This window comes from Dunckerocampus dactyliophorus, chromosome 7 (genome assembly GCF_027744805.1).
Source record: "Dunckerocampus dactyliophorus isolate RoL2022-P2 chromosome 7, RoL_Ddac_1.1, whole genome shotgun sequence".
Lineage (NCBI taxonomy): Eukaryota > Metazoa > Chordata > Actinopteri > Syngnathiformes > Syngnathidae > Dunckerocampus > Dunckerocampus dactyliophorus.
The window spans coordinates 10,780,306-10,802,247 of record NC_072825.1 but is presented as its reverse complement, the minus strand read 5'-3'; the positions used below and the strand labels follow the sequence as shown (position 1 = coordinate 10,802,247).

Genomic DNA, 21,942 nt, shown 5'->3' with positions numbered 1-21,942 from the left:
ATATCAGCACAAATCGTAGATATTTTTATGGTTTATTTTGAAATGCGGAATTTTTGAAAAGGCTTGATCAAGGCTTACTTAGGGAGAACAATAGTCAGCAACAGTGGTTATGATGTCCATTTACTTCTTTATGCATCTAGTGTCTAGTTTTATGGACAATGTAGTGGCAGCTAGGCATAATATAGTGTGGTTCGAGGTGCTCAATGAAGCGTTTAAATCAGACTTTACTCACCACCGACAGAGGCTGGCTCTTTTCTGTTGTAGCTAATCAAGTCAAGTCAACCCGTGGGAGTTTCCTGTGTGAAGAGGCTGCTTCAAATGTGCAATGAAGTTGGTCGTATTAAACTTTTCTGCGATCCTGTGCCACCCCGAGAAAGCTGTGTATTGCATGTTTTGCGCTCAGCTGCAACATCTTTTTTGGGCTGTAAATACAGCCACACGGCCGATATCACTTCCGACATCCTTAGTTTGAATAGCTAAACTGTATTCACTTTGAATATGTGTGGGTGAAAGTAGAGAGCGTGAGCACACATCTAGGCCAATGAGCACAAAGAGTCAGCAATGTGTCCCTCATCCCACATATGGTGAGCAGGAGCTGGGAGCGGGTTTGGAAGGCGTTCAGATCGGCCTAATGAGATTTCCCAGCACACCAAGTGCCTGTCAGGGCCCATCCGGATTCCTTCCTGCTTACCTTGAGTGTATCTAATCGCGGGAAAGCTCACGGGAAGCACAAGGAGTAAAAGCCCCCTTTGGTTTGGCTCAAAAGTTGCTAGAAGGGTTGGGTTGACTTGTAACTCCTCAAAAAGAATGTGTTTGGTCTTCACGTCTTACTACCACTGCTTCTCTTCTTTAATATCTCAGCCAACACCTTCTGACTTCTTATGGGCTTCACGCATTCAATTTCTTGCATTTTAACTTTCTCCCCTATTTCGCCTTTCTCCCCTATTTCCTCCTGAGAGCTAGAGAAATGTAAGTGGGATAAAATTGCCAAGCCCACATTCTGTTCTGTTAGAGAGAAAAGAAAACAAGAAAACATGTACGAGAGGAAACTGAGAAACAGCGTAAAACGAAATATACATCTGCATTTCATTACAATCATACTTCAAACATTTCCCTTAAGTTTAAATTGTTTGTCTTTATTGATAAAAATTGATTCCTCTCTACTTGCTTACAGATTTCATCTGCCGTAGTTGTTTCCAGCAAAAAAAAAAAAAAAAACTTGGCTGCCCTGCCAACTGAAAGTAATGAAAATTGTCAACATATGATGCTTATCTTTTTAAGGGGCGCTCTGCTGCACCACTATTATTTAGGTCTCAAGCATTTCCTGCTGGATTGGTTAAGGTGGACCATGGTAGCGGCAAATTACTGAGCAAATGGTCATTCACTTCAATTATTTTCCATTCAGCACTATCAGCCATGACATACAGTGAATGTCCACGGGGAGGATCTCCTGTACATTATGTAAACCGCAACGGTGATGGTGGACCTAATCTCAAAGCTTAAGAACATGACGGGTGCAAGTCACATTTTATTGATATTGATACAGTGGAACCTCTGTTTTACAAAAGATCAAATGAAAACTGACGCATTTTTTTTCCTTAGGAAATCATGTAAAGCCAATCCATTGCAGACACCCAAAAATATTACCAAAAATGTTTTATAAGAAATAATTATAGATTTACATGCAGAAAACTGGAGAAACATGGAGGAAACTTGTTGATGCATTCTGACGAATGTACACACGCAACTTTCTTTGGCCCCATGTAGGGTTATTTAGCAGTAACTCAATAATTTAAAAAAAACGTGAGTCAGCAACGCGAAGGGAAGGTGCGCTTTGTTTGGGCACTTGATTTTGCGGAACGATACAGTACAGGACAATCAGACTAGTTTGTTACGTGCAATATTGTATGAAAACAGACAACATTTTAGTGAACACTTTTGACAAGAAGTGAATGATGTGAAAAGTGGGGTGTACGAAAACTTTTACTGTTTTTTTTTATTCAGATAATGGATTTTTTCTTTTTAATCACTCACTGTGTGCAATAAACTGTAAATGCCTGTTTTGAAAAAATATTCAGATTGATCATTTTCCAAATGAAGTTATGAAATTATTATAAAATTCATACACTGTCTCATCATTTATCTTCCTCTTTATTTATCGAACCACTGAATAGAGTTGCAAAGTTTATTTGCAGTCTTTTTAATGTGGCTTTACATTTGTTTTTTTTTTAATTCCCATTGATGTCATTTGTACTGTATTTAGACTTTACAATCTCAGTTGAGCTGCTGGTCTTCTTTGCACCCAGTTCAGATAGTGAGTCTGGCTCCCAGCTACCATGTGATCAGCTGGTATCTCCCATGGCCCTAGCAGCGTGCACTCGTGTTGACTCCTGCTTCGCACCGTGGTTTGTCCCTTCCCTGGGTGTGTCCCTGCAACTAGCGCAGATCCAAGTTCACCTCTGCCACCATCTAGAACAACTGGGAACAGGTTAGGACACAAAATACTGAATCGTATTACATGCTGTATTATTGTTTCGTTTGTATATTTTTTTCTATTGATAAGGAAAAATCTCTGTTCTTCCCTTTGTTTCATGGTAGCTTTTCACCATGAAACTTTTCACCAAGGTTCATGATTTTTATTACTAACATTAATTTATTTGATTTAGCTGCTTAAAATATTCAGGGAGATAAACCTGCCTTGTTATGCTTTAAAAATACAAATACCGGTAATATGTCTCTTTTCTCACAGCTCCATCGCAAAAGCTCCGGCCCTTCCTGCCCGATAGGAAGATACCTCAGAAACAGGAGTTCATGCTCGTTGGTGGTCGGGAGCCACAGATCTTCTTGCGGCAGTGGACCAATGGACCCCGTCATTGTCAGGAGTTCAACTTTTCCACCCAGCTGGACTGCAAACTGCTGCAGTATCGGAACCTAACACACATGCAGGTTCTGCAGCCCTGTGTAATCCAGGTATATTTAATATACAATCAGCCACAACATTAGATATACTTACAGTGCACAATAATAAAGCTGGAGCATCATTTTTGGTTGTAAACGCGCATCAAGCGTGGCCTAAGCGTGACATGTCAAACATTTTGACCTTCTTATTCTCTTAAATAAAAGTGTCACAATTCAGTGCATTATTTTTGATCCAGTTCTTGTATCTTGAATCTCAACAGAATGCAGTAAGCATGGTCACCTACAAGTAATTGCCTCCCTTATTATTTTTTTAGTTTGGAACATCAGACAGACTTCAGATATTGACGTTGCACATCCTGCTGCCTTCTATTTTGACATTTTTTCGTCACACTGTTAAAATTGTTACACCAAAATAAAATAATTTACTCTCTAATACTCTCTAATACTGAAATGTTGGGAAAATATAAAGCTGTCCATTGCATCTACTACCGTATAATTGTAATTTAAGTGGTATCTGATTTACTTGTGTACATTATTTGAGAGCTCTAACTTAATGTTTATTAATATGTTGTATTTCAGGGCCAGGCCACAGCCACCTGCTGTCCCCAAAGCAGTGTGTGGGATGCAAACGTGTTTGTGGATCCTATGTTTGCCACAATCAGTCAGTATGCCATCCACACTTTGGACACTGCTCTTCGAAGCTGGCAACAGGTAATAAAGACACCACCACGGTCTAAAAGTACTTTATGATCTGACATTGAAACGTCTAACACATGACTGAGACACTTCGCGGAAGTTATTTCAAACTTCTTTAACTTGTGTGGTTTAATAGAAAACATTTATAATAAGGTGTTAAATCAAGGCAACTGAACTATTTCTTATTAGCTGAGTATGTTTCACCTTTAATGCAAAATGCTTTTTAAGTTTCAGATGTTTTGATGCACAGTACCTATATGTATGTCTCTGGTATTTGTATCCCCCGGGGGGTGTTCACATACACTATTTGAATGCCACACAAGCATTACAAAAGACAGTGGACAAAACATAAGATTTTTATTCTTGTTCACCTAGAAAGCCATTAGATAAAAGGTAAGACTTTCCAAAAGACATTACAGTGGATTCCGCACATTTTCGCTTCAGCATTCATGGTTCTGCAAATTTGCTGATTTTTGGTCAATTTTTTTTTTCTCAGTCAGTAGTAATAATTTATAAATACATGATTATACAGGTGAAATGTACATCATATACTCTATGTACTATTCTTAAAACAGCCCATAATTTGTGCATGTTTATGTCTTTATGCGTCACTGATCATTTTTTTTTCGTTAATGGTTGAGATTTTCTCATTTTGTTTGGCGATCCTTGAATGCACCTTTGTTGCTGTGAGACGCAAAAGTGAATTTATATATCACAGTCCGGCCTCAAAACCTACAGGGAGGTGAATACAAGTTAGTTGTTACTGGAATTATAACAGGCCAGTAGTGTCGATTATGTAGACACATCTTGGAGAAACATATTCTCTGACAGCTTGCCGGGATGACCCAGCTGCCTGCAGAGCAGGGGAGCCTCGCACTTCCCGCCAACCACTTAAGAGTGAGGTGGAGGCAGCCCCACAATAACGTAGGCACGGTTGTCACGCTAACCTGTTCTCTTGTTCTACGATATAATGATTGAATCATTATCATTCATTAGTGTTGAGCACCTATGCATTTTATCATTTAAAATGTGTTTAAGTATGTGAGGCATTATTTATGGCTTATACCTAAATTCTGCATTTAATATTTAGCTTGTTAGTTTCCGTTGTGAGTAAACAATGACAATTTAAGAGAGAGGGTTCTGGATCTGAATCTAATCTAATGATTCCAACAGTCATTTTATCGCAAAAGTTGTTTTTGAATTGGTGCTTTGACTCACGCCCAGTGTCCCGAGTTGATGGTTAGGAGTTTGCAGGACAGATTGCAATTTGCACAATCAAAATATTAGTTACATTTCTTATTTTGTCAGTAGAATGGATTAAAACATTTAAAGCAACAATAAATCATCCTCCTTATTTTTGCATAAGGTGTACAGGCGTAATAACTCTGTAAGGGCAGTCTCAAGAAAATAAGCTGTGCTCTGAGACAGAATATGCAAAAAGACAGTTACCTATCTGTCCCTTGTCCCACTTGGAGTATCAGCTAAACAAACTCATAACAAAATAGAGAGTTTTATAAGAATTGTTTTGGTTTTATGCCAGGTGTAATACAATTTGCAGGATAGGGTGTTTTTTTGTAGTTTGTTGTAAGTTTGGACTACAAGACTGCCGTGTGTATATTGTACGACTTTAACACATTGGTCCCTCATCCTGTCTCTTTTCTAAACTTTCACCACTGCCTCTGGTAGTCAGGATCATGTTTGAATTGAGGCTCAAGAAAATATTGTAAAATTGATGACACCTGCCAAGACTTTTTCTGGCCCGGGTCCTCCACCCTCTTGTCTACCACACATGCTAAGACACTTGGGGCATTCTGGCTTTGCATGGCTCTGCTCAGCTGTACTGCCTCATTATACTGGCCCCTGGAGATATGAAGTATGCTCGTGGTTTTACTTTGAGAAATAATAGCTGATGTTTTTTATACAAAAACAGCTGTGATCAAATCAAATACATAGAAATATATTTTAAATTCATGGTTTGGCCAGAAGATTTATTTTTTACACCATCATCAAAGTTTTAATCAGCCCTGTTGGATGATGGCTCATATTAGACCATTTGCTTCATCTTAGCATTGGTGCAAGCTGATTTTTCCCAATTTCTGTGAGTTAATTTAGCCATAAATAACACACTGTAATGAAAGCTCACAGAGCAGTTCTAAAGTAGTGTTTTGTACATGTTGATATTCATGATGGGTATTACCCAATTTACCAAGCATGACTACTAGGTCATTTTGTCTCCCACAGGGATTTTCAGATATTCTCTGGGGATTAGTTCATGGAGTTATTGAGTTTCTGTATTGTTTTGATTGGACTAAACAGCAGCAACCTTGGAACCCCTACATAACTACCTCAACCACTTTGCTTAAGGGGGAAACACGCTGTAATTATGAGGTAAATGTGCTGCATGTGGATTTGGTAGTTTTGGAGACAGGGGTAAAGAGAGGCCAATCACAAAACATGGATATTGTGGGAAATTGAGCTTCATTTTAAACAGCCCAAACATAAGACAAACACACACACGGAGTCTATACGTCATAAAACGTGATCCATATTGAAAACCTAATCAGAAACAGTTGGAAATGTTAACAGGCTTTGTTCTGCCACAACAGAAGGATGTATCCTTACGTGTTTAATCATTTTAGTGATTTTTATGGTTCCTGGTGTCAAGGCTGGCAGGCGGACCTGTTGTGATGTGGCGTTAATGGTCACCACCGAACCATTGAGAAGATTCCCCAACTACCACACAAGTTAAAGCTAACAACGCATGGTGGTCATACCACACCACCATGACCAGAACAGCTGTAACACTTCCAGATGCGCAGCAATAAAAAAGACATAATTATTCCTCAATCAAACCCTTGTTCTTTCTTAAAGCCAGAAAGAGGTTACCACATTCATAGCAAATTGTGCTAAAGTTCAGTGCATTTTTGTTACAAATATTTTCACTGAGTATGATTTTTTTTTTCTGGTTCATATCCTTAAACTTCATGTGGCCCATATGGTGATGACCTCAGACCCCCACATTTAAACCTCAAGCGCTATACTTCCATTTTCAATTCTCCATCTTCATCTATGCTCTCTCTCAGCCCCTAAACCCCAGGGAAGTGGCTTTTGTGGAAAGCCACACAAAAGCCCAGTAGTACTGGCACTGTGTATTTTCTCACAAAATCTTTACAAACAGTTGTATATGCGTGTGAGACAACGGTGTTTTTCGCCTTTTTTCGTCTTTTGCATGAATGAGCACTTTTGCAAACACACACACACACACACACACAATTGCCAAAAGAAGAAAAGAACGGGTATTTTTTTTCGGGGGTATCATTATTTACAATTTGTATTCCAGACATTTTATGGGCATACATGTATGTCCCCCCCTTGTGTGTACTCTGGATACTGAAGAAACAGTATCTGGGTGGATTAGTGAAATGGATACTTGGATTCGAGGCAGAAGTTGTCGTTTCACCTTGTACTCTTTAACAAATACGATGTTTTCTTTTCAAATATTGTTGTCCTAATATTTAGACACTTAAAGTTCTTGGATAAAGGGATGATGATGCGAGAACTGAAGTGAACTGTTGTGTTTGTGATGCGCCTATCATGTTGCCTCATGAACTGGAGCAGAAAGACGATACCATCAAACAGTGGGATTAGCAACGGCATCTTACGATGGCAGCAGGAAGTTTGTAAATCGCAGTGTCAGATTTGTTGGGGAGCATAGATACTGTTCCACTGTAAAACTGGGAAGTGGATTTTGATACCACTGCAGCTGTCCCATTTCTATTTACCCCTTTTACCTCTCCCACTATCTTACCTCCCTCTCTGCCCCCAACCCCGCTCACTCTCTCTTTACCTTACTGTTGCATATCAGTCGTCATCCATTGTCAAGTGCTGTTCCAATGGTTTAAGCTTTCCCATCCGTTTTCAATAGCTTCAACAATCTCAGGGCCTTAAACGTGCTTGGCAGTCAAACTTCGAGCTTTTATTGCTAGGGTCTTATAACCATCAACCTCTGTGCCATTTAAAATTATACAGCAGGATTGGGTCTGTCTTTTTGGAGCAGTTGGGTAGCAGGGAAGAAGCTGTGTGAACTACAGATGGATGTACCTCAAGAGGCTGAGGCTGGGGATGGGTGTGCAAGAGAGTGAGATATCCCATCAGGGCCCAAGACTCTTTGGAAGGAGTTCAAATAAAATGATAAATTGTGCGCATTATTTTACCCATGAGCTCTGTTTTCTTTCATCAAAGTGATGTATGAGTGCACGGCATCCCTGTATGACACATTTTCAGTATGAATTTTTCATTTATACATGGAAAATAGCTCAGACTAAGAACTAATACTTTAATATTATGATGCTTCTCAAGGAGATGGACACTTTGTGTAACTCTATATTCTGTGCATAAAGATATTAAGAAAGACAGGTGCACATAATAAAGCTGTTAGTTGTAATTCCTTGACCTCTGAGAAATATTTTTACCGCCATATAATGGTGACTTTAACTATAGAGGAAAAAACGTTTTCTTTGTTGCTCATTTGGCCAGATGTGAGAAAGTCCTGTGTTTTTGAAGAGGACAACCTAAAATGTACTTTAAGTTCAGTTGAGGCGGCTCCAGCCTGGTTAGCTGACAGGCTGTGATTTGTTTCACCCCCCTACTGAGGTTGTCTTGCTCCCACAGATGATATCACCTCAATCTCCTACTGGCTCACAGCTGACCTGGCAAGATGTGCAGTTTTTAGATCAAGAACACATACACGCCATGGCATTGTTGTAAATGTTATCACATGCAGCTCACAATGACATACATAACACACTTTATAGCGTTTTTGCTTCTGTCACCTTTTTAATTAGTCCATCTGACCATCGCTCCTACTGTTTATTCACAGAATGGAAACCCAGAGGCCGAGGAACTAGTTTACAGCCACTATGTCATCTGTAATGATACCCATGAGACTCTGCGCTTTGGCCAGGTGGATACAGATGAGAACGTGCTCCTGGCCAGCCTCCACAGCCACCAGTACAGCTGGAGATCTCACAAATCTCCCCAGGTAACGCACACGCAAACACACACAGATCCCAGAAAGACTGGGAAGTACCTGACAGCCCAAAGCCGTGTGGCTTACCGCATATAAAGAACCACCTAATGAACACAAAATTAATACTGAGCTGAATGGTAATCTTTGTCATTATGATTTAGGTGTATTAATGATGTAAATATACAAGGGGTGAACATTTCACTTAACTTTCTTGATAGACTATGGGACACTTGATAGACTATGGGACAAATGTACATTAAATACCTTTTTTTTTTTTTTTTTACTTTTTTCATATTAAATTGAAATGGCAAAAAATACTAAAAGAGTATACTATACAGTCAAACCCCAGTTTTCAACGAACAGTTTGGCCAAAATGTTGCCTCGGTGTTCGCACCCTGTCTCGGTTATCATACAATATTGTTTGTAACACAGGAGTTAGTTTGCCCGACTCAAATAAAAAAAAAACACATACAGTATTTGAACTTTTTCCCATGACTGGCCAAGGATCTCATGAGCTCAGCTCCAGAGGGAGCTGGTGGACAGAGGCAGCTCAATGAATCATTGCAGCGTCCCGGCAGCCATGGCCAACGAACTGCTATGCTAGGAAGAAATGCATGATGAGAAAAAGTTAAAATTGTTGTGCAGCTTATAGTCCGGTGCGGTAATTGGATTTACATTATTTCCTATTGGCAAAATTGCTTTGATTTTGGAGGTTTTGTTTTACATCTGACCTTTTGGAACAAATTAATAACAAAAACTGTAGCACTGTACGTAAAAGACACACCCCATGATGTGTTTCCACCAAATGGTACAATTTATTTATCTCGGCACAGTACAGTTTGGAAGGGTAAACCCTGATTTAGATTGTTTCCACCACGGTGTTTATAGATGGCATAGAGAAAGGTAAATAATAAATATCATCATGGAGGACATCTAGCGTACTTGATTCTTTGCAGGTGCCTTACAAGTAGTCAAGCCTTGTCTAAGAAAAGGTGCAGTGTTTGGCCCTTTCCATCCATTCCCTTTGTTAAATGGAAATTACTATTCTCCATTGACAACGTTGTTTGGTACAAGTGTTTTATGTTGTCTGTGCACCTTTTGACATTGAAAAATAAAAGTGAAAAATATGTATACCGTCCAAAACTCAACAGAGTCATGCTGCTTTGTGGAAACTGTGTTACTTGAGTGTTTCTACTGCCCTGACAGTGTTGGTAAAGGAGATTGATTATATTTAACCCTTTGTGGTTTTGAGGTTAGTGGAGGGTGGGTTGGTTGTTTGAGGCACACGCATGTGTCGTCGTTAAACACGTTTCAAGAACCCATGTACTCAATGACAAATGTGAGAAAGTCAAACCTGAGAAAAGACATGGCCATAATTACTTAAGTCAGTAAGTCAAGTTGTATTAATCATTGACTGCGGTTAATCTTCAGCCGCTCCAACATACAGATACACACACACACACGTGGGAAGTTACAATCTTCATGTCTGAAGTGAGTCAAAATGACCTCTGTATCTTCAGGATGTCTCCGAAAACATTGACAGACTGAGCCAAATGTCATAATAAATGATGTGGTTGTGTCATATATTATTTTATCATGTGTTTGTGATACAGTATATTAAATGTGTTCTCAAGATGAGCATGATTTGTGAAAGTAGATAAATAAGTAACTGTGCAACTTGGCCAAAACAATCAGCTAACTTATTAAGCCTGATGATAAATGTGTGGCAATACGTCTGCCTCAGCACACACACTTAATTAGTTTTCAGGGTTACACAAATAAGAAAACTGATAAAATATTTTTTTTTAATAGTTGCTCGGAGGTATGTTGTTGTTGCTCATGCACATCATTCCCCAAATACTTGTAAGTGATTGCACTATTTTGCTTTAGCCCAACACAAACTCTTTCTCATCATATTGCATAGTCTTCTCTCCCTCCAATTGCAGATAAACCCTCATTTCCTCCGTTTTCGTATTTCACCACTGGAATGCCAGTACACACTTTTCAGCTTGGAAGTGATGATGCAATTACTTAATTCATACACAAGGGGTATCATAAAGCAATTTACAGTACATTTGCAAAGAAACAAACGTATTTACAGATTTATCCATAAAAACAATACTGTCCTTGTCACGTTACCATTTGTTCATGGATATTTTCACTGGGCTTGAAGCTTGAAGCCATCAGCCTGTCCTAATGGCTGTGGTATGATGTCTGTGTCCCAGCTGACCAGTCCCACAGGCACCCAAGCTTTAATTTTGTGCAGTAAAATCTGTCCCCTCCTCTAGCATTCTTTCTCTCTCTCACTCTCTCCAGATCCGCAGATAACTTATTGGACATATGATCGACTTTACAAAACGGAAAGGGGAGAGTAAATTGTTGTGGAGTTTGGGGCAGAATAGGCTGGAGTCATCTAGAAAAACAAAGCAAAGGGTCAAAGAATGATCCTTGATCCAAACGCTCACAAACCAGAGTCCAGAAAACCCTCAAAGACAGCACATTCAAAAATGTCCCTCCGTCTTTTGTCCCCTTGCATCATCCTTGTCTTTCTTTGAAGAGAATGTATTGTTCATTTTCTAGTATCATATTTTAAACTCCTTTTTCCCTTTTTCATTGCGCCCATAAATTAATTAAAAAAATACATTTGGTCCTTAAACACTGGAGACCCAGTTACAGCGCTCGCCAGCAGAAGAATACACGTATACATACCACTTATAGCACAAGAATGCAGTGTGTGCCCCATGCTGGGCAGAAGAATATGTGTATTCACAACACTTAGTTAACTTTGTGGACTTTATTATGTCTCCCAAGTGGCGGTGCGGCAAAGAAAAGGAAAGCAGTCACTATGGAGGTGAAAATGAACATCATAAAAAGCTCAGAGAGAGGAGACACGGCTCTTTTGGTCCACATTGCTCCTCTGTTGTGACCATCTTTAAGGATAAAGATGGAAAGAGGGGTTATGGATTGTATATGCTGTTAAAAAGAGGTCTGGGAGGGGAACAGACTAGCCAATATAATCAATACTAGACAATATATTAAGGTAGAAAGGCCTGCAAGGCAGCCACTGTTTAATTTAATTGTATTTACTCTTTGTACTATATTTTCATGTCCTTTATATGTTCTGTGTACAGTGTGAGTGACGTACGCGTTAACTTAGGCATAATTTAGGTACAAGTTCCGACTTCCACTAAAACTTGATTTACACCACAGTCTAGGAACGGAACACGCTTGTAACCCAAAGACATCCGTATGTAGAAAATAAAGTTAACTTGACCTTCTTTTGGGGACAGAAGTTACAAAAATAAACATGAGCATGTCTCATTCCCGCTGATGTATTCAATGCGGCATACTTTACCCAGTTTCCACAGGTATTATTGTGAGGTGAAAATCTGCGCAGTTAGGTGAATCGAGGCCAGGAGAGCCAAGCTGAGACAATACTCTGCAGTGGAAAATTTCAATTATTTACTACACCTACTGTTATCTCATAGATGTAGTTCTAAAGAGTAAGAAGAGAAATTCCCAGGAATGAACAGACCAACTCCTTGAGCGTGCGTGCGAGCATGCATGCACATGCGCGTGCGTGTAAAGGAGCATTGTAATGCATATGATGCTGAGCAGTCAAACCAGGGAACCCTTTCAATGATGTTGACATACCTTTGAATGTCTGTCACTTCTCTCTCAAGAAAGGCTCGAGCAAACTGTTTTCTCAGTGAAACATGAACCTTCACTCAGGTCGCGATCCTACTCAAGGCCCTTGTGTTTTTTTTTCTTTTACCCCCCGTTTCTTCTGCCAATCCTAGCCATAAGTTGCATTAAAAGGGTCAAATGAGGCAGTCACGTTCTTCAGGCTGGCTGTCACCTGACTCTGAATCAAATCCTTACTCACACCTACACAATAGGATAAAATGTTTCCTACAGCCTGGAGACTGTCAAGCGTCACAGTCAAGCCCTGCATACCTTCACACCCCAAGACAATGTATATTTACACTATGTTGTATTGTACACTATGAGCCATCTGCATGTAGGTGCATTGAAAAAGTGATTAACAACATCCATTAAAAAGCCATCATTGTGTCCTGCTACACATATTTTTATATTTATAAGCACATAACATCGATTCCTGTCACCCCACCCTGTTGTTTTTCAAGACTGCCGTGTGGTGTGGATATTTGAAATATCTGGCTACTCAGTACAGGAAGCAGCCTAGCTGATGGAAATCCTTGTGGTTCTTGCGGTTAAGTTAGGAGAGGGGTGTAAAAAGCCCCCAGGATTTTGGACTTTTAAGGGCCTACAAGGAATCATCAGAATTTGAATAAAGAGTAATTTGCTCCAGGAGCAGGCTTCTATGGTTGACTCGTTATAGTGATTGTTACCCAAAAGTCTATGTTTCAAAGTTGGAGAGATTGAGCAATAGTGGTCATTGGTTTAATCCCCAGGCTGACCTTATAAACCTGTGTGGGAGAAGTCAGTGCTTTTAGCTTTCTTTGAGTAAAGGCCCTAAACCCCAAACCGCTTTACTGTAGTGGAGCTGCTGCTTGGCCCAAGGATTAGATGTGGTTTTACTGGGCAGCTTCCAGGTGTGATTAACTGTTTTGACATGAACAGGACATTCTTTCAGAAGAGAGCATTGCTGTCTTTTAACCCTACACTGTGTATTATATATATACAGTTGAACCTCAGTTTTTGAATGCCACAGTTTTTGTATGATTGTTTCCAACAAAAATGGTACACTCTTTCAGTTATCATACAATATTGCATGTAACAAACTTGTATTCTAACCTTTGGTACGTTGAATCTCCCGTGACCCTAATGAGGATGAAGCAGTATAGAAAATGGATGGATGGATGGTACGTTGAATCTTGTGATATTAAGAAATGTGTGGACGGCCTATCCCCAGCCTTACTTTTCAGGCATCTTGGATCACACATCGTACACCAAATATCACGACACTTGGTTTACACAATACTACAGCATCCTGTAAGGAAACAAACACGCTAACCACTAGACCACGGCCAGTCTTGATTCAAAAGTGGTATATTTTAGTAAATTTAATTAATCTTTTCCAGTACAATACCATGTTTCTACATCCTCAACCATCATTGTTCTAGATAGGGAGATCCATTGATGGCATAATGGTATTCCTTCATTTATTGCAGTTAACTGGTTCCAGACCCGACCGGGATAAGTGAATTTGTGCGAAGTAGGATTCCTTATCCATAAATGGAATATTTTTGTACTGTAGTTAGAGTATAGAAAACCTGTTTACCTTCTAAATGTGTTTTTAACATTAGTAAAGCCTTGTACATTCATATTGCCCAATATAGTAGTCATACTAAGAGTAAATAAGCCACTTAAGACTCATGCTTGTGTATGATGCTACACTGTAAATGGTGGCGGACAATAAGTGACATTGGTAGTTCAGAGTTGAGTTTCATCTTGCCGTGGGTTACGGCCGCAACAGTAGCCCATGTTTTTATTAGGGATTATTGTGCCTGTGAGATAATTCAAACCTGCAATAAAAGTCTGTCGTTCAGACGATCAACTCTGGTGATTGACTCACTGAAGATTACAGTAACATTACTGAGACGTAGTGACTAGTGTCGAATACTACATCAACGTTTTTGAATACCTCTTTTGAGTGCCTTTTATTTGTATTTCAGTTAATTTAGCCATTTTTATGCTTGAAAATGTTTACTTTAGGCATATAATACGTAACATTAGCTTAAATATGCATAAGTTGTGACTAATAGGCCATATTCAATCACAAAACAGCATATATTTGAAAAACCGTGATAAATTGAAGCCTTGAAAATCGAACCTTGAAGTGGCAAGCGACGACTATATTTCAAGTCAGATTTAACCTCACATTAGCTGGTCAATGCAGCAGGTGACAGCAACAGGACACCCTGAACAGCTTCTACCAATATAAAAAATGTGTACCATACAAAACTTGGTTAAAATGGTGTGGTGGACATGTAGCGTTTTTCTGAAAATGTAGAAATGTCAGTATTGAGGGACTTCACATGAGTGAGCACCCCGGGCATTTGGGGTAGATTATACTTGTTTGAGGGTTCGGGCAGTGAGAACTGTACATGAACGCATCTTTCTTATTTACTCTTTCCTACTTACTTCAGTCACTCGACTATACTACGTTTCCGACTAGGGCTTGTTTGAGCTTATTTGGGATAAATTGGATGTCTTTAAAATGTCCAAAATTAAAAATTGTTTGCATTTCAGACACATTTTCCTTTTTGCAACCAATCTTTTAAAACTCAATGCACTCCATTCCTCAGCTTCTTACCACAAATTCTACAGCCAAGACTTCATGAGAAATACAATGAGGACTGGCAGTTTCTCTATTTGCCACCCCCCTTTTTCTCTTTCTAGCTTGGTACTCTGAAATCATTCTCATCAAATTCTACCAACCCAATATTTACTTAGAAGGGTTGTTTTTCTCCCTCTGATTGGCTGTGAGATTGTGTTATGACTCCATGGTGTGTATCAGATGGGCCATTGTTCTGTCGTAGTTCCTAGTAAGTGTATATATGTTTATATGTTGAAGTAATTCAACTCTGCGGAGTTTGGCCCACCAGAAGTTCCCTATCTCTGAGACACAGTGTAATAATTCAATAATTCATGTTGATGAGCGTTGAACTTGGAGGATCTCGTTTTTTTTTTTTTTTTTGCTTAGTAATTTTTTAAACATGTCAATGTGTTAGCATTTTTTAAAATGAAAGGATCAAAATATTTATTCTTCCTGCCAAATCCTTGGCCTTGAATGTACAACAAAGGGTTGTAAGCGTGTTTGGGAAGCAGAACCATTTCTGGTCAAACTCCACATGACAAAAGTCCTGTTAATGATCCTGCCACATTATGACTCCAGATTTAAGCAATTCAAATGTGTCTTGCCAGCGCACCAAAAGAAAGTGTGCTATGATGTCAGCATCACAATAATGTCTCTCACTGTGATGGATGTCTTTTGATTTGAATTAACTCATATCTTTTCTTTTGGCAACCTTGTCATTACTTTTTAAATATGGTCAGTTAGGCTATGAGGATTTGTGTATGTTGTATGTGTGCTGGTTGACTTTTATTTATATTTTATTACTATTATTTTGTTATGAATTAAGACATGTTCTGACAGATAAGTCAAGTAGAGTGAAATGATCCAGGATAACTGCAGATCCGTCTAATTGGCTCACTGTTCAACTCTGACCCCAATAAGAAGATGCTGGTGAACATTGTGGACCTTATGGTTATTCTTTGGTTCAGCACCACGGACAGCACATTAGATCACTGTGACCTGTCCCTCTAGAATTATGACGCATTGGCCTTTGATGGATATTGCCATAGCGGCCTCTGTTGTTGTTAAAAATGTGTCCTTTCACTAATGGAACTCTTGTTCAATTTTGTCAGCAAGGGGATGTTACTGGGGCCAAGAAACCTCAACGTACTTCGAAAGCAAGAGCACGAATACAAAAGCTGCAGCACCACTGTAAACACAGAAGCACAATGGCAAATTGCCACAGCGAAAGTCACCCAAAATGAAAATACCTCAAAGCAGAAATAGACAGCAGTGCGACTATTATTGACATGGATTTACAATAAAGCGATGTTGCATATTTTTTTTATAATTACTGGTATGTACATACAGTTGTGGTTAGAAGTTAACATACACTCATCATGGGAATGAAAGTCATATCAAATTTGGGCATTTGAACCGTTCTTTTTCTTGGGTGTACTGACAATACAACTTGAATGGTTTTAAAAACGAGAACAGGGTGCACAAGTTTAATTTGTTTTAGACTATTCTCAGGGTCAAAAGTGTACATACAGGTTCATATATGCACAGTATATAAATACCCAAACAAATACTTGGTCAAATGTCCTTTAGCAAGTTTCACCTTGATTATCTCCAAGTTCCTAGGACTTTCTCATTGTTTTGAGTATTGGTCCATCCGATGAGTGCTCCAAATAAATCAAAGAGGCACTAACAGCTGCAGTCAATCATGGTCACAAATGAGAAGTTAATGTTCTAAAGAAAGAATCCATCTATCTATTTTTTAGATGGCTGCTTATCCTCACTAGGGTCACGGGTATGCTGGAGCCTATCCTATAGACAAACAATCATTCTCACTCACATTCATACCTATGGACAATGTAGAGTCGCCAATTAACCTAACATGCATATTTTTGGAATGTGGGAGGAAACCGGAGTACCCGGAGGGAGAACAATCCAATCCAATCCAATCCACTTTATTTATATAGCACATTTTATAAACACTGTTTCCAAAGTGCTGCACAGACTAGCAAAACCATAAATAATAAGTAAATAAAGGAATGTAAATGTAAATAATAAATAAAAATTACGACAATAAAAACTAAAAGATCAAATAGAAACAAAGAAACGTACAACAATAAAATAAAAAATATTTAAAACAAGAAATCGAAACAATAAAAACCAAAAGTCCAAGAAGTAGGTAAAAAATAAATAAGAAAATTTAATTTAAAAAAAATAAAATAAATAGAACCAATAAAAACTTTAAAAAAAATAATAAAAGACACAGAGGACCACACGACTCACGCCGAGTTAAAAGCCAGAGAATAAAAGTGGGTTTTAAGACGAGACTTAAAGCTTTCAATTGTGGGGGCCGTTTTTACATGAGGGGGGAGAGTGTTCCACAGCTTTGGGCCGACAACAGAAAAGGCCCGGTCTCCCCTGGTCTTAAGTCTGGTCTTAGGCACCACCAGTTGGAGCTGGCCTTCGGACCTCAAAGTGCGCGCTGGAGTGTAAGAACATGCAAACCCACGCACGCACGGGGAGAACATGCAAACTCCACACACAGATGCCCAACGGAGATTCAAACCAAGATATTCCCGATTTCTTGACTGTGTGGCCAACATGCTAACGACTAGGCCATCGTGCGGCTAAAGAAAGAATAAAATGAAAAAAATTGCTGCTGACAGGCCCTTGTGTGATTGGTGTGAAGTGCATCACTGTGAAGGGAAAAGCAATGGATAGAAGTTTCAGTGGCAGGAGGTTTCTGTCTGCTTGAGGTGGATATGGGTGTACATGTGTTTATATATGTGTTGTGCGATAGAGAATGTGTCTAGACAACAGTTGTAGTTTGTTTTTGTTTTTTTGTGCTTGTTCCATTCGTGGTGCCGCCCTCAGTATCTATGGGATATGTGAGCACTTACAAACTAAATGAGGTAGTGGCTCTCTGTTTACCACAAAGTAGATCATCATTGCTTTGACTGAGTAAAAATTGACCGCCTTTTACAGGAATCCTTGTCGCTAATAATTTTGTCCTGGGACAAAATTAAACAACATTGGCACTAGATATGACATAGACCTATGAAAGAATCTGCTTGTTTGATTGACTCATCGGTTATTATTACCATTTGAGGCGGGTGCTTCTCAGAAGTTTACACCATTTCTGAATGTCAGTTCCATGTTTGGGTTATGCATTTATCTTCCATAGCAACCCCACAAGCTGGGTCATGTAGTAACAATGTGATGATGCCATATATGGTCCCAGTTGCATCTGAGTCAACTTTCGTCACCATTTTGACCCTTACATATTTGGTTGAGAAGAAAAACATGAAAAGGTCATTGTGTGGTCTTCCTTCAACAAAATGTGTAAGGAATAAGGTATTTAGGCATGTCAGATACATACAATTGATACATCCAGTGATAATATGGTGATCCAGGCCTTGTTTGAATGTGACTTTAAAGGCAAAAAAACCCCAAAATAAAACAAGTGACTAATATAAGGCACTTTCTGCGAACCTGCTAACTAAAAACCTGATAAGCGAGTCAAAATTTAATGTTGAGGTGGACTCAAAACTTGTTTATTTTTTGCAGTGTTCAATCGCTGCCACATCATAAAAAAACATGTCAAAAGATAACTGTACAATGTTAAGTTCATGAAACATAGTTTCAAATAAAACCTTTCCCTCACAAAATATTCATGTCACTGATAACAATTGGACACCACATGATTTTAGATATTGATACATAATTAACTTAATGACATTTTATTCACGTTGAGTAATTTGGCCCCATAATCTAGCCTCTTGCTTTGTATTTGATGTATTTTAGAAGCGAAACAGAACGCGTTCAAGGAGCTTTCCACACTAATTTACTAGCGTGACGGCGGCGGACATGAAATGTAACCATATTTATTGTATTTCCAAAGTTCCTTTACTTTGTCAATATTATCTGTGTAGCAGATATTGTGTGCATATTTTGTAAACAGCACATCAAAATTGATTTCCACTGCAAATCATTTTATAGGATTTACAGTTCATATCAGAGCCACTCAATAAAACCATGATATTCATGTTTTTGTATATATGTTAAATACAGTATTAAATACAGTATTTAACATTATTAGAGCCCTCTAGACATGAAATAACACCCCATAGTCATCTTTACACACACATTACCCAATATAGGAGATATATAAACCAATTGAGACATAAATCAGACTTGTGCCTGTGTCTTCTGCAATAAATGTATTCCAGACGCGTGAAAGTGACGTTGGGGATTCAGAGTTTTGTTTAAGCTGAATTATGGCCACAACAGTAGGCTTTTTTATTGTTATTGATGATGATGATTATTATTATTATGTTATTATTGTTGTGCCTGTTGTGAGATAATTCAAACCTGCAATAAAAGCCTGTTCTGGCAATCAAGTGTGCTGCACATGTTACTAGTGACACATAATGACCAGTGTCGAATACTACATTTAATCAACGTCTTTGAATGCCTCACATTCATTTGTATTTTAGTTATTTTGTCATTTTTATGCTTGAAAATGCTTACTATAGGCCAGGAATACATAAATTACATTTGCTTAAATATACATATTTTTGGCAAATAATAGGCCGTAGTCAACCGCGAAACAGCGATGATTTATTTATTTGTTATTTTTTTAAACCGCGATAGAGTGAGGGCGAGATGTTCAAAGTGGTGTGAGGCGACTGTAATTGAAGAAACCCTCAGTAGATCACTGTAACAGACTATGCAGGGTCCAGTCATGTGCTGGAATATAATTGCTCTTATGTTGGCATCAATTATGCTTTTAAAGTGCCAACTTGTCATCAATAATATACTGTACACATTGTGTAAAAAAGCCTACTCATAGTACAGAATGCTTTCTCTTGGTAGAGCAAATTGAATGTGAGTGCAAGGACTGGTCTAATCCATGGGCCTAAAGCCACCACATGTGGTCCACTGGCTTTTTTTCACTGTGTCACAAAAGTTGGATAAGTCAGGAAGAGGCAAAACAGCTTCGTATTTTTAATTCTTGTTGTCTTACGTGTCCAATGTGTTTATGTTATTGCCGTTTTCTTGTTTTTCATTGCTTGAGTCAAAGCAGTGATGACTTAGAACAAAAAACGCACTTGGTGTTTGAAGTTTGAGAACACACTCTTATTATGACGTCTGTCTTAAAGGTCAACAGAGGAGGGAGGGATGACGAGGTTAAAGAAGAGAAAAGTGTTGAAATACCAAAACAGTCCTCACAGATGGTGCTGAGGCACAGCTCAGCCTTCCAGTAAGTGTACTAGTAAAATATTTGGACTTGATTAACTTAGTCCAGTACTTCTTAACTACTCAGTAAGACTGAAACTAATACTAATACTTTAAAGCAGGCTTTAAGTGGACTATTTCATCTTAGGGTACTTTCTTATAATGTGCATGCTTCTTTAAAGAATTATGTAGTAGTTCTCCACCCTGAGGCTTTATCTTCACCCCCATCACCTGGTTGTTTACACCACTTTGCCACGTTCCTTGTGATCATGGCCATCGTGAAGGGGATCTAAGAAATTATGTCACTTACATTCAGCCGACAGGAAGGAGAGACGGTCTCAAAGAAAGTGATTTCAGGCTTTGATTAAGAATGTTATTGTAAAGAAATCTGTCTTCAAACAGTGAGGAACCAGTGCAGTGGGGAGAAACATAGAAGGTCTTGACCAGGGCTCCCCCATGCTCTCTGACCTGCGGAGAAATTTGTTTTTCTTAAAAAAGACTGGCTAAAAGTTCAGCACATTAAAGCGATGTGTAAATCTTTAAAAATACTTCAAAAAGACTCCTTAGTGTTTTAGTCTGGTTGCTTCTCCTCTGGGACAGTATAGTGAAGCCAGACGTCCACCTCATGTTCTCTCTCTCTCTCTCTCTCTCTCTCTCTCTCTCTCTCCCCCTCTCTCTCTCTCTCCCCCTCTCTTGCTCTTTCTTCTGTCTTTTTCTTTAAGTGACTCTTTCTCTCTCTCTCTCTCTCTCTCTTGCTCTTTTACTCTGACTCTCCCTCCCTCTATTTCTATTTCTCTCGCTTTCTCTTTCTTTTGTTCACTTCCTGTTCCAATTAGCCATTTTCTAAAAGCACAGATTTTCAATGGCTCATTCAGAAAGAAGGAATAACTAACATTGTATAATGAACAAAATAAATGCTAAACAAATCAATTCTATATGTTAAATAGGGCTGTCGAAAATCACGTGTTAACATGTTTTCATTCTTTCCGTTACATTTTTTTGTGTAGTTAATGCATGCGCAGCAGAGCAACTATGCATCTCTGTTATGACGGCAGATGGAAGCACAGCAGAGCGTCCCCACACAGAGTCTGAAGCTCTTTTATAACTTCATTCTGACCTGAACACATCAACAGCAGTACAATTCCAATACCATACATGTACTGTATGTCTCTCCAACTCACACGTCACGAGTCCTGGGAACAACACTTCCTCGTTCTCATGACAAGACCGCAAGATGCATTCATTCACAAAGAAAAACATGAAGTGGATATTTCTATCACTCACTTTGTTACTCTTAATTCGGATGTACAATTTGCCACATTTAAGTATGTGGGAAAATACACTGATAACAAGTAAATTTGCTTTAAATTACATGATGTCTTTGAACGCAACCCCTCGTGGCTCATAATAACACGGAAAATGTGATTCTCTCCTACTATTAAAGAGACTAGTGTTAGACAAATAGACTTTTATTGACACATTTGGTTCATTTGGAGCTGTTAATAAATACAAACATATATATACAGTATATAATCCTGTCCTGTCATTTTCTTTCTGTTAGTTAAATACCGTAAAAATGGGCATATTGCAGACACAGTTGCTAATGGTGGTTAATCATGATTAATTATTTTAAAACTGTGATTAATGTGATTAAACATTTTAATCATTTGACAGCACTAATGTTAAACAAGTAACTAGTACATAATTAACATAATCAAATATGAATTAAAAACACTGTATAATGAATAAATAAATACAG

At 38.7% G+C, this 21,942-nt stretch overlaps 1 protein-coding gene across 4 annotated transcripts in view; it reads left to right on the top strand.

Annotated features, from left to right (window-relative positions):
• The window catches only part of LOC129185227 (intermembrane lipid transfer protein VPS13B-like), a 319,375-nt gene that overhangs the window by 267,442 nt on the left and 29,991 nt on the right, over window positions 1-21,942 (top strand). For all 4 annotated transcript variants that reach the window (XR_008572043.1, XM_054782025.1, XM_054782024.1 and 1 more), the window contains exons 43-46: window positions 2,307-2,488; window positions 2,750-2,970; window positions 3,499-3,630; window positions 8,495-8,656. Coding sequence is in view for 3 of the 4 variants with exons in the window: in XM_054782025.1 (XP_054638000.1) it covers window positions 2,307-2,488; window positions 2,750-2,970; window positions 3,499-3,630; window positions 8,495-8,656 (697 nt within the window). In the remaining variant the exon portion in view is untranslated. The remainder of the gene's footprint in view (window positions 1-2,306; window positions 2,489-2,749; window positions 2,971-3,498; window positions 3,631-8,494; window positions 8,657-21,942) is intronic.